Below are 13,958 nucleotides of genomic sequence, written 5' to 3' on the forward strand. Positions count from 1 at the left end.
GATTGTTATCTTAACCCAAATGAATAACTACTTAATGGTAGAATTTTAAGCATTAAAGACACACAGTTAAGGGACACATTTAGAGGTGTGGGAGCCCTTTTATCACCTGTCTAATCTGTCTGTATGTGATGTCAGCTATACCTGTGCATATAGAATATCCAGCATAGTTGGCAAAAGCAAATGTTTGAGGGAATACAAGGACAATAAGAAAACTGAAGAAAGCATTTATCAGGTATGTATTTACTATGTACCATGGCACAGTGCTGGGTCCTGAGGATACACAGACAGGAAGGAACTAATCCTTGCCCTTGGGGAGCAGTCACTTAGTATTTGAATTCCTACTTTTGGTTCAGGGCCTGAGGGATCCAGAAAACAAATCCGGCTGTGGACATGTATGACTAAATAAAAATGGAGTCCAGGACCATAGCCATGGTGCTTTTCTGTCATGTACACCATCTCTGTTACTGTGATGGATAAAGATGGGAAATCCTAATGGGGAAATTGGCAGCACCTCTGCAAGGCTTATAATTTGAAGTTTGCTTAACCTCTATGTTTCTGTAGAACAATTGGGTTAGGCAAAGCATGGATTTTCTTTCTCTAACCCTTTTGTTTTCTCTTGAAGTTAATAGCAGAAGATGTAGATAGCCCACCCAATGGACAGATTCGCTTCTCCATCGTCAGTGGGGACCGGGACAATGAGTTTGCTGTAGATCCTGTCTTGGGGCTTGTTAAAGTGAAAAAGAAATTGGACCGAGAACGGGTAAGATTAATTAGACCAACCTCCCCCTATACGCTTCCTTAAAAGCCTCTAAAAGTGAATGATAAAATGATTTTTAAAGGAATGGTTATAAGACATGAGATTTATATAGTCTGAAAGAGAGAGGGCTGTGAAAGGACATCTAATTATATAACATGTGTAATTATATAATATTATAGAGAGAGCTAAAATATATATATCTAATTATGTAATATTTATAATATAATAATGTGGACAGTGATTCCCTGAGTACAACAAAGATGGAGAAATAGGAACAGGTCAGCAGTTATAATGGCTTAGATTTGGATTAGACCCTAGGAAGAATTTTTTGCCAAATTCTGTCTATCACCAGAATTCATTGCTTCAAAAGATATTAAGGAAGAGTGACCAGTTCCATCAGGGATGTCTTGAGTGCTTTTTTTGTGGTGGCCAAGGTTACCAAAATGAAAATTCTTTAGAAAGATGAGAGAGAAGATGACCTAAAATATCAGTAAAAAGCAGCCAGTTTCTATGATAAAATATGAAGCCAGTCTGTCAAATATCAGATCACTGTCAATTTTATTAATGCCATGGATGTGGGCCCTATGACTTAGCACCAGGTGCCTATGGTTCTACTTTGTATAACTAACTTATCCCTGCCAGAGGCTGTGATCAATGATGGCTTGGAAGGACTCCCAGATCAAGAAACATGAATCAAAAAAGCCTACATCCTCTAGTTTTCCTTACATTTACTTGACTTAAGTAAAATTAACTTTACTTAAGTATAAAAGAAGCCCTTTCTCAACCAAGGATTCAGTTCTCTAAAAAGAAAGTAAAGGTAGAATTTCCCAGATGCCAAAGTACAGAAAACCCAGAAGAGATTCTAATCTGTATGCTATAGCCCCAGAGGCTGGGTAAAATTAGTCTTGATAAAGGAGGCAGATTAGCCTTAATAATACTTCCCAGAGACCCAGCCTGGAAAGTCTGCTGCAAGATACACAGGTCCTTAATTGTAAGCCTGTGCGGGTGAATGTGGAGGAAGGATCAACCTGTCCCTCTAATTTCCAAGTAAATTAACTCAGTCATATACACTAATATATACCATCAAACACATGAAAATGTGATTGTAATAATAGCACCTACCTCCTTCCCAGAGTAGTTTTGAGAATAAAATGAGATATTTGTAAAGTGATTACAAACCTTAAAGCTAAATATAAATGCTAGCTAATATTATTAATGCATATGTGACTAGGGGTCATAATGTCTAAGTAATGATAGTACCTTGCATTTGATAGCATTTTTCAAGGCATATTGATCACATTATCTCATTTAATTTTTACTTGACTGAATGTAGATATTTGTTATGTAGAGCTGAAGATGAATTACTGCCAATTTCCACAGCACAGAACAGTAAACAGTCACTAATTTTCCTCCTGTTTATATGTGAGTGTAAGAGCTAAATGATAGGGTACAGTTTGATGCTCTGAACACAGGAAAGAGCTGGAGGGATTTTCTGGCGTGGAATGCCCTGAAATGACTTCCCTCTCCTCTTCCTGCTGTTACCGCTACTGCCACCAGAGCTCCCAGGGTTACAGGGTCACCTCCAAACTCTGATGAGAAGGAATGTTTCCTCCTCATTCCTCACCAGAAAATCCCTCCAGCTCTTTCCTGTGTTCAGAGCATCAAACTGTACCCTATCATTTAGCTCTTACACTCACATATAAACAGGAGGAAAATTAGTGACTGTTTACTGTTCTGTGCTGTGGAAATTGGCAGTAATTCATCTTCAGCTCTACATAACAAATATCTACATTCAGTCAAGTAAAAATTAAATGAGATAATGTGATCAATATGCCTTGAAAAATGCTATCAAATGCAAGGTACTATCATTACTTAGACATTATGACCCCTAGTCACATATGCATTAATAATATTAGCTAGCATTTATATGCTCTGAACACAGGAAAGAGCTGGAGGGATTTTCTGGTGAGGAATGAGGAGGAAACATTCCTTCTCATCAGAGTTTGGAGGTGACCCTGTAACCCTGGGAGCTCTGGTGGCAGTAGCGGTAACAGCAGGAAGAGGAGAGGGAAGTCATTTCAGGGCATTCCACGCCAGAAGGGCTGCAAATATGGGGCCTTGATAGACTATATGGCTTTCCTTGGACAACCAGCCTAGCCAAACTTAGAGAGGTTCTTCACCAGAACCTGGGCCAACTGGTGATTTTTTTTAGCCACAGCAACTCACAAAGATGTTGAATAAGGGACTGAAAGGTTATGATCTGCTTTGGTAAAGGAAACATCCATATGGATGAATTTATTGATTTTTGAAATGACGTCTAAGAGTCTAGGTACCGCCATTTGGCTAAACAAACAAGTAACTGGCTTTTTTGAATTGAAGTCAAGGTTAATTCCTTGACTTTGCTAATGGTTTTCCTCCTACTGACTTAATAGGATCTCGTCTTTGGATGGAATATTAAAATGTACTAAATGTTATGCAGTACTATTCTTTAAAAGATGTGAGTAGATCAGATATTCATAAATTAAATGATATTTTCAATGTACCAGGGGAACTCACTGTTTAATTCATTTCAACAAACACTTATTAATGGTGACTTCTTTCATAAAGTGAATTATAACTCTAATTTTTCTTTTTTTGAAAATTTAGAGTTTTATATATTGGATTGTATTTAACATGGAACACAGGTCTGCATACATATATGTATATATGTGTACAAATACATATATAACATATATACATATGTGTATAAACACATATAATTGTAATGCTACTTAATTATGTATGCATATTTCATTAGAATATAGAATTTTAGATAGGAAAGTTTATACTTTCCCTGTTTCTTCACAGACACATTCTCAACATCCTATTTAAAAAAAAAATGAGAGTGTGAATTGTACCACAGAAGTAACTGACCGAGATTATATATGGATTAAGAATGTATCAATCAGTCAAAAAACATTTATTAAGCACCTACTATATTCCAGACACTTGTGCTAAGTGCTAGGGATACATATAAAATAATTAGGCTAGTCTCTTATGTATAATAATATTTACAACTAGAAGAGGCCATAAGAGAGAATCTTGCATTTAAGGTCTGTTAGAGAGAGATGGACTTGTCTTTCATATAACCACTTAAAAGTATTAAAGAGTGGGGGTAGGGGTAGGAATGCAGATGTGAATAAGCATTTATTAAGCACCAGCTATGTACAAGGTATTATGCTAGACACTTTACAAATTTTATCTCACTTGATAATATTTGTAAAAAAAATGGAGCCTGAGCAGTAAGTGTATCCACTAGGTCTCATGAGGAATCTAGCATGGCAAAACTTTAGTCTTTAAGAGTATTCCCATGAGGCCCTGTAGCATTTATTGGGCCACAGTGCAAATGTTATATGAAGCCCCAAAATAGCAAAATGAAGATGGTGGGACAGAGCAGGCAGTGTGTTGCCATGCCAGTGATTTGGAGTTAGAGGACCTGAGTTCAAATCCTGGCCTGTGTGACTTTGAAGAAGTCTATGGTCCTCTATGACTAGAGGAATAAATGTCCTTATGGAACCTAGGCACTACTGCCATGTAGAATTTTCATGGATACATTTTTATAAGTGTATCAATTTCTTTGGGCAATTGGTTGATTAAAATGAGCATATATAGCAGAGTGAACAGAGACCCAGACTTAGAGCCTAAAAGATGTGGGTTTAAGTCCTAGCTGTATGACCTCCTTGGGCAAATCATTTAACCTCCCAATGCTTCCCACAACTCTCTAAGATCTTCTAAATTGCAAAGCCAAAGTACTAATCTGCATTGTTAAAGCAAGTTTCCTCACTGGAAGTTCTCTTTACCAGTGAAATCATAGGACCTGACCCCTTCTCCCCCCCAAAAAATGTGTGTGTGTATTTGAGAGATATACACATATATATATTTTAGGTATATACATATATGTTATATATGTGTGTGTATGTGTATATGTATATATCCTTTTTGTATCCGTTTAGTTTTTGTAGACCCCCCAGGCACATAATGGACAACTCTGAGCTGCTCTGCTTTGCCTGAATTTGCTTGGGGTATGGCCATAAGGATAGGAGTTATGGATTTCTCAGCTGTTCATTCAGTGTGCTCTCCCTCTGACAGGTGTCTGGATACTCATTACTCATTCAAGCTACGGACAGCGGCATTCCTGCCATGTCATCCACTGTGACAGTCAACATAGACATTTCCGACGTAAATGATAATGGCCCCGTTTTCACACCAGCTAACTATACTGCTGTAATCCAGGTAAACTCGCCTCTGTGGATGGACTCTCGAACGTGAGGACTCTTATGATGCTGGTCTTGTTTCTTCTTCGATGCTTTTTGCTAAACATCATCTTACCCTTTTCACTTGACTTGTAGAAAAGAACCCCATCTTCCATCTTGATTCTTGTCTAAAGTGTGAAGGGAGTGCATATGAACCCTAGGATTGTTAAGGAGAAGGAAAGCCAGTTGGGTGCTGAATATTTCATAAAGCAGAAGGAGGGTGGGGGGAGCTTAGAGGTCTGGCAGTTGGACAAAGCAGTGTCCCTCTAGAGAGCTGAACCGGTGCCAAAAACTTATTTCACGCTTTATAACCCACCTGCCCTTTAAAATCCAGCTGCAAGATGTGATGACTTAGTCCTGTTTTTTCTAGACTCATACATCAGAGAGAAAGGCCATGTGCCCCGTATCCTAATACTTCCAAAAGCTGTTGCAAAACCACACACCAGGAATATACACAAGGCCAGCTATTGATTAGATCTCAGTCTGTATGAAGGATCAAAGGCATTGAGGTGCAGTATTGATATTATTTCAGTCCCAGATATCTCTCAGGTTCACCCCAGTATAGACTTGAACCTCCAGAATCAGGCCCCTGATCCCCATGTCTCCCCAGACTTCTGCAGACAGAAGATAATCTGAGGCTGGATGGCGCCTCTTAGATCCACACATGTTGGAACCCTCACTTTTCAGGCCGCATGGCCCAGGCATGGCCGGGGGGCAGGGGGAAGGGAGCAGTTACGGAATAAGCAGGTGTTGTCTTCATTTTCATCACCTCTTTTCATGAAATCTGAAGCCTCCACTTTGTGGTATTCTTTTGGTTGCCTCTCCTAGATCCTGGCTAGACTTAATTTTCCTCCCCTTCTTGTCGTATTTCCAACAGCTGTATAATGTGATCCCCATCCTCCCAACATAAATATTTACTGAATTTCTACACCTGCCTCAGTTTCTTTAGGAGGTGGCTGACCCTTCTCCCCGACTCTTCCTCTCCCCTGCCCCAGCTTTTGTCCTCTATCCTTGCCTCATAGACTCCAGGTACTTAATTTTCATTTTATGACATATATCACTCAGCCTGGCAGGCTGTTTTCAAATGCCAAACAGGAAGGGAAGAATGAAAGACCAGAGGTCCCTCACCCCCTCCCAGTGTGACCCTCCTCCGGGTCCCGGAGTGTCTGGCCTCTGCAGTATATCTCTCTATCTTTTCATGGATGGTGAGCCCTGAGGCAACCATTACGTCTTTCCTCTCTGGAGGGAAGTGGCTATATAGATTGAGCAAATAAATAAATAAATCTTACACTTGGTGCAGGGCTGAGTATATTGTGTGTGAAGCAATAAATCTTCACTGAACCCGGAAGGGATGGTAACTGATTCCAGAGGGATCTTGCATCTGGCTCTTACTGATTGAAAGGACACTTGAGAGGAGGAGAAAAATGACAGGTCTTGAAGGTCCTGCTATCTTTCTCCTTCAGAATAATTCCCTCCCTCTTCCCAATCTACTCTGACTTACTCCCGCACATGGTTTTGATAAGACTCAATCTAATTCAGGACCTAGAGCTTATGCTCCTACCCTGTATTTTCCTCCCTGACAAAACTACATGTATCATTCTCTCAATCTCTCTGACCCAGACTCACTTAATCCTAAATCTTTGTCATCAAAAGGCCTGCACTGGCAAAACTGACTCTGGTTCCAACCTAAAACAGCACTGAAATCTAAATGGAGAGCAGGGAGGACCTCAACTCCTGAGCCACAGAGGAATTTAATCCAAGTGAGGATAACCTGTGACCCAAGGCGTATGGAGAAAGACCATTTGGGAGGAGAGGCAGAGAGAATCAGTAAAATATTACTTGAGTTACTGATTGCTTAAATGAATCAAAATTGTTCTGCTGACATTAAAGCTACAGTACACCCTTCGCCACACATCTCCAATGAATGATATATAATTTATATTATAATTATTATATATTTATTTATATAATACATAATTATAATAGTAATAAATGAGCTCATTCACTACTAAGAGTGTTCAGTTTGAGCTCTTTGTGGGTGTTAAAACCGTAAAGTTAATACTCCTTTTGGTGCTTGCTTCTGTGTGCTTACTATCGATTTGTTAATTTCTCTAGAATGCCCTCCCCACCCTGCAAAGTCTGCTATTGTAATGTTGCGTCCTAGTGTTTTTTCTCTGCATAATTGTTATAACAACTGTTTAAGAAAAAGCTAGGTCCTGACAGGTTGATGTTCTCTTCACCTGAGAGGGTCTCCACGGTTGTCCTACAAATGAACCAATCTGTGAACGCCATTTTCCATCTCTAGTTTTTTGGAATTCTCTCAAGTGGCCATAGATGTTTCAATAAATTGGAGAATTCACTAAGCTCAAGACCGTAGTTAGGACTTCAAAAAGCAAACAAACAAATGAAAAATACGTAAATACGACCTTTATTGGTGAGGGAAAGGGAGGAAAATAAAAATTGTTAATAAGCACCAGTATTTGGCTGAAGATAATAAAATATCATGGGGAACTACTTCCTTTTCAAAACATTGTATTTCTGGTGAGCAATGGTTTGCTTTTTAAAAAAAAAAAGGAATATAATTTAATCTTTTTTTTCCCATACTTTTTATGCAGGAAAACAAACCAGTGGGGACAAGCATTTTGCAGCTGATGGTGACAGACCGAGATTCCTTTCACAATGGACCCCCCTTTACCTTTACCATCTTAGCAGGGAATGAGGAAGAGGAATTTGTGTTGGACCCTCATGGGATCTTAAGATCAGCAGTAATCTTTAGACACACAGACTCTCCCGAATACGTGCTTTACATCCAGGTACTGTCTTGCCTTTTCTAGGGACCAGATGTCTTTCATTTCTGATTGTTATTGTGCCTGTTGCTTAGTTTTTCTTTGTTGAGTAAGTAAACATAATGTAATGGCCATGTAGGAATATGCTCCCCTCTTAATCTCAAGTTCAATTTCACACCAATAAAAGCAGGCTTTGTATGTGAAATTGAATAGAAAGAAATGAGGGCATCATTGTTCAGGCCTAGCAGTTACTTAGCGTGTGCTTAAGCAGGCGATCACTCTGCTTAAGTCTATTTAAAATTTCCCCCAGGGTCCAGTTTACCCCCCCAAATATTGTTCAGCTGTACTAGGCTCCCTCCTTTGTGATGGCATCATCTGCTGAATCACCATAAATAGGGAAGTAATGAATCAGCATCTTATATTTGGTGTAGGCCAGATGTATTCTTAAGTTTTTGTAGGAGGAAGAGAAACCTCATCTTCTTCACCCAGCCCACTTAATCTCATTCCATTTCTCCACATTTTGCAAAAAAAAAAAAAGATGGAACCAAGAATAAATAAACTAGCAACAGAGTTCAGGGGATGACTCATGCTCACTTGCCCTCTCCTGGAGCATCAGTTGCTGTGGGACAACGGATGTAGAAGGAGTGGAAAAAATAAAAAGGGAAAAGAGCTAACAAAGTCTGGACAGAGATCTCCCTTGTCAGAGCTCAGAAAATAGGAACACCTGTGCTGTAGTGATGACACCACTGTGTAGCTGATGGGAGGGGTCACCCGAGGGATGCCCTCACCTGAAGGATGATGCTGTGCTACCTTAGGCACTGGATACTGAGGTACTCAATTACCTGAGGAGATAAAACAGGCCTCCTAAACCAAGCAGACTTTATGTTGGAGGCAGATATCACTAGTTAAACTGAGGTTGTCTGTGTTCAAAAAGGGCTCATTTGCCCCAAATTGGCATTGGAGAAACATGTTTCTTTTATTTCTTTAATTTTTTTTAATTAACAAAAATTCATCTTCTCTTTAACACATACACCCATACACCCATGAAGAAGATGCATTATTTCATATTACAATTGTTTTTGTATGTACCACGGCCCTTCTTCTAGATTGTAAGCTCCTTGAGGGCAGAGAACTTTATTCTACCTAATTTTTTTTTTATTTCACCCAGTACCTACCATAGTGTTCTGGTGTACATGGTGGACCTTTGATCAAAGTTAGGTAAACTGAATCAAAGCAAAGTCTTCCCTAGAGCTATAACAATACTTTGCAGCCTCACTCCTGCCTTCTACCCAAATTGGAAACAATGCCATCACAATGTTTTCTGGGTCATCTTTCTCTCTATCCCCAGTTCTGTTCTGTTGTCATGCCTTACTGTTAATAATCAATGGTGCATTTGGGGGTTGAAACTGATAAATGGTTTCCCTTACTTTAAATGCACATCTTTAGCACCTTGAGGGAGAAAATGGCTTAAAAAAAAAAAGAAACATAGTTGAAAGTATGTTTTTTTTTCCTCTTAATTCCTGTGTTGCTTCTTTAAATATTGTAGGCAAAGGACTCAGGCAAACCCCAGCAAGTTTCCCACTCTTATGTTCATGTCCGGGTGATTGAAGAAAGTATCCACAAGCCCACTGCCATCCCCTTAGAGATCTTTATTGTCACAATGGAGGATGACTTCCCCGGGGGTGTCATTGGGAAGATCCATGCCACTGACCAGGACGTGTATGACGTACTCACGTATGCGCTGAAATCTGAGCAAAGAAGCTTGTTCAAGGTGAACACCCATGATGGAAAGATCATTGCCCTGGGAGGCCTGGACAGTGGTAAGTACATTCTGAATGTTTCCGTGAGTGACGGCCGCTTCCAGGTGCCCATTGACGTCATCGTCCACGTGGAGCAGCTGGTGCAGGAGATGCTGCAGAACACAGTCACCATCCGATTCGAGAACGTCTCCCCTGAGGATTTTGTTGGGCTACACATGCATGGGTTCCGAAGGACCCTCCGGAATGCTGTCCTTTCCCAGAAACAGGACAGCCTCCACATCATCAGCATCCAGCCTGTGGCTGGCACCAACCAGCTGGACATGTTATTTGCCGTGCAGATGCACAGCGGCGGCTTCTACAAGCCTGCGTACCTCATCCAGAAGCTATCCAATGCAAGGAGACATTTGGAGAATGTGATTCGCATCTCAGCCATCCTGGAGAAGAATTGCTCTGGACTGGATTGCCAGGAACAACACTGTGAACAAAGCTTGTCCATAGATTCACATTCTCTAATGACCTACAGCACAGCTCGTATTAGTTTTGTGTGTCCTCGTTTCTACAGGAACGTACGCTGTACATGTAATGGTGAGTTTAGTTTTTATCCCTGGAGGGCGAATTTTCCCAGCCTGCCTCCAGTCTTTTGGGGATACTGGTTAGAAAGGGAGACTTGCAAGGTCCAGATGTCTTAGAGAACAGACAGGGATGGATTCATTGCTCGGGGCTGCAAGGTTGGAATTGTTCTTGTTTATTGCAATAATAAGTCAACAAACTTTGACCTTTCAGGGGCAAAGTTCCCGTCTGTCAAGGGGCACCATACTCACAATGGTCATTGAGAGGTCATGCCCATTGACATCTCTCTCTGGTGTTCAATGTGCACAGACAATGTCATTGCCTAAGTCTTAGAATCGTACACCCAGGGTTTTCTAAGCAATAGGAACCTTTGCTCAGGTGATTGACGAAGGTCTCAATTCCAGGATGGAGGAAGCTTGTAAAGTAGCCCTTTGACTCATTGGAAAGTGGCAGAGATCCTCAGCCTCTTAACTTGCAGAAAACTTCCTTTTGCCCAGTTTGCAGAAGATACCATAACAAGACAGTTTGGGGTGTCGTTATTATGACATCCAGTAATGGAATATTTGTAGTAGTAAGAGGAACATGTTGACATTTTTCCTGCCTCCATTTCCATTCTGGGCTCAGACACCCAGAACAGTGCCAACCACCCTGTGGGTGCTCCATAAATATTGTGTGTGTGTGTGTGTGTGTGTGTGTGTGTGTGTTTTCATCAGTCAGATTTGATGATGACCAGACCTGTTGGATATGTTAATTATCTGCACACCAGACGATCTGAATGCCTGCATCATGTGCGAAGTGCTTTGTCGCTGGCAGATGTCACTGCCACACACAATTTATGCAGGCCAGCTGTTCGTGTCTTACCTAGATTACCTTAGTAAGCAAGCTGATTTATGCAACAAAGCACAGTGAGGGGCTTAATGAAGGTATGTAGAGCAGAGTGCAGGAGGTGGGATGGCTCAGTGCAAGGTGAAGCTCTCCTCTGCAGGAGAAATGTACCCGCCATAGACCCCCATGGTGTGACCTTGGCACACGCCTCAGAGTCTCACCCACAGAGAGAACTGAAATGACATGTTCTCAGAGTCTCGAGGAGCCGTCTAGAACAGCGTGTTACCTTGTTTCTAGGTGAGTAAGTCATCACGTACCGGCACTGAAAAACCTTGCAAAAAGGAACTTTGCTCTGGCTGATGGTTTTATGTGTGAAGCAAGATGGGAAACTGTGTCGGGGACACATGTCCTGAGTTCTGTCCCCATGAGCAGTATGCCTCTAATGCTTTCCAGGAGCCAAATCCTGGGTGCCCCAAGGGTGGGACACAAGACCTTACAAATCCTGAGTTTCTGAGAGGATTGCAGTCTTGGCGATGAAGAGAGCATCAGTGTCTCCCTTTCGTATTGGCTCATTTGTATAATGATTGTATTTCACAGATTCATAGATCTTAGATACAATAGATCTAAAGAGATCCATAACCCTTCCTTCAAAGAGGCAAGGTATTAATTGACTGTTTATAGATGAGACAGCTAAGGCCTGGAGAGGTTCAATGCCTTATCCAGCTAATAAATAAAATTATGATTCTGGCTATGTTCGAGCCTTTAAGGCATTTACAGTTGATTAACAATGATAAAAGTAACGGATATGCAGTCAGCAATTCAATTCAACAGACATTTAATGTGTACTATGTGTGATCTACCATGCTAGGTGCTGGGGATAAAAAGACAACAATAAAAACAGTCCCTATTTTTAAGGTATTTACATTCTACTGTGGAGAAACAACATATACACAGATAAATAAATACAACATATATGCAAAGTGATTTCTGGTTATGGGGGAAATAGAGGTTCTAAAAAGCATTCTAAAAAGCCTGTGCAAAGTCAGGGAGGTGGGAGAGTGGCATAAATATAATCACCACCAGTCTACTTAGTAGCTGCATCACCTTGGGTTATTCACTAGGTAATCAGCCCTGCCTATTACCTGGTGTGCAACCAATGAGTATTCCATGAATACCTGTTACTGAACCGAGTACGAGCCATACCAATCAATATGATGCCGGAAGGATAATAATACGTTCTCCAAAAATGGGGAGGGTAACCACTGTGGCTGTACAACATAACCTCCTATCCTCCTACACTTCCCTAGGATTTTCTCTTAATAAAAAAATAGGTGAGAAATTGTAAAGGAAGTAGTTTCTTTTCTCAGCCTCGGTTTTGTTTAGCATCTTTCATTTCTCAGGAAGAAGTAAATGGTCAAGGAATTCAACATGAGCATTAGTTCTTTATAAGTTAGAGAGAGAGCCCAACCCCTTTGGACTCTTAATAACTCGGGTTAGCCAGCTACAGGATCTGGAAGTGACCCTGTTGGCCACTGGGTGGAGTAATTAACATTACAAATGGTGGCCCTCTCCACTCTAAGCTCCATTGCCCTGCTTGCACCCAAGTTCGCTTCCTCCAGGCCTCTATTCCTTGCCTAACACAAAGCTCGTCTTTTTCACATACAGATTTTTGAGTCTGATGATCATTATCATTTTGAACGAAAATGCTGAATTGCTGCGACTGAATGAAAGAAGACCTGAATTTTAGTGCCAGTTGGCCTCATTAAATTCCAGCCACCATTAAATTTTGCATGTGAACAGCAGTTCAGCAGATGCAGGGGAAGGCCGTGTGATTGCCTCTGTTGCTGCTGCTGGCTGATAGGCACCTCATACACTCTGACTCAAAAGAAAGCTTGACATAAAATCAGGCAGACGGGAAATTACACATGAAACCTAATCTGACTGGGGAAGAAAGAGGAGAGGGAGGCTGGGAGAGCATTACCCAGCTCATTCTAAAAGAGCCTGTTGACCAACATGTAGAGGAGAGGTAGGTCCAGAAGAAAAATCTATCCATGAGGTCTCAAGAATTGACCAAAGTATGAGTAGTAGTGGGAGAACTGGATCATTGCCCTCCTGGCATGTTTCCAAGGGCTTGATTTCAGCTGTATGACATAAATAAGCTTGCAAGCATATTTAATTAAATTAACATTTATTAAGTGCCTACTATGTGCCAGATGTTGTGCTACATGCTGTTTGAGTATAAGGCAATGTGCCAATGGCAAGAAACGAGGCTTGGAGTCAGGAAGACCTAGGTTCAAATCCCGTCTGAGACACTTCATTTCCTGTTCCATAAAATGAAGGTAATAGTATTTGTACTGCCAAAGAATTAAGAACTGTTGTGAGGAAAGAGTTATGTAAGTGTACGGGTGTGTGTGTGTGGGTGTGTGTAGGAGGGTTAGTAAGTAGGTATCATAAGATAAGAGTAAAGTGGTACTAGATAGATACCTGGAGGAGACCTGGTTATTGTGCCAGCTCTACAAAGGACTCAGTGACCAAGTCACTGAACTGCTTTATGTCTCTTTATGTTTAAACTGTCTTTTTGTATCTCTGATACAAGGAAAATAATTTCTGTTGCATGTACCTCAAATGGCTTTTTGAGGGTCAACTAAGAATAACCAGTCAGAGAGCATAGTGGATAGAGCACTAGACTTGAAGGCAAGAAGGCCTGAGTTAAAATCTTGTCTCAGGTACTTTCTAGCTGTGTGACCTTGGGCAAGTCACTTGAATGATCTCTTTCAGCTTTTGTTCTCATATCTACAAAATGAAGATAATAATCCCACTTAACTTATAAGGTTGTTGTTGGAAGGATGAAATGCTTTAATATATTTAAAGCATTTTATAGGTGTGAAAGCACTATATAAATACTACTACTACTACTACTATTATTATTATTATTATTATTATTATTATTATTATTATTATTATTATT

At 40.6% G+C, this 13,958-nt stretch overlaps 1 protein-coding gene across 2 annotated transcripts in view; it reads left to right on the forward strand.

Annotated features, from left to right (window-relative positions):
- The window catches only part of FAT3 (FAT atypical cadherin 3), a 544,819-nt gene that overhangs the window by 483,732 nt on the left and 47,129 nt on the right, over window positions 1-13,958 (forward strand). For both annotated transcript variants that reach the window (XM_027849349.1, XM_027849350.1), the window contains exons 15-18: window positions 623-760; window positions 4,886-5,029; window positions 7,665-7,862; window positions 9,382-10,180. In XM_027849349.1, the coding sequence (XP_027705150.1) occupies window positions 623-760; window positions 4,886-5,029; window positions 7,665-7,862; window positions 9,382-10,180 (1,279 nt within the window). The remainder of the gene's footprint in view (window positions 1-622; window positions 761-4,885; window positions 5,030-7,664; window positions 7,863-9,381; window positions 10,181-13,958) is intronic.

The sequence above is a fragment of the Vombatus ursinus genome, unplaced genomic scaffold, assembly GCF_900497805.2.
Source record: "Vombatus ursinus unplaced genomic scaffold, bare-nosed wombat genome assembly UNPS02007344.1, whole genome shotgun sequence".
Taxonomy (NCBI): Eukaryota; Metazoa; Chordata; class Mammalia; order Diprotodontia; family Vombatidae; genus Vombatus; species Vombatus ursinus.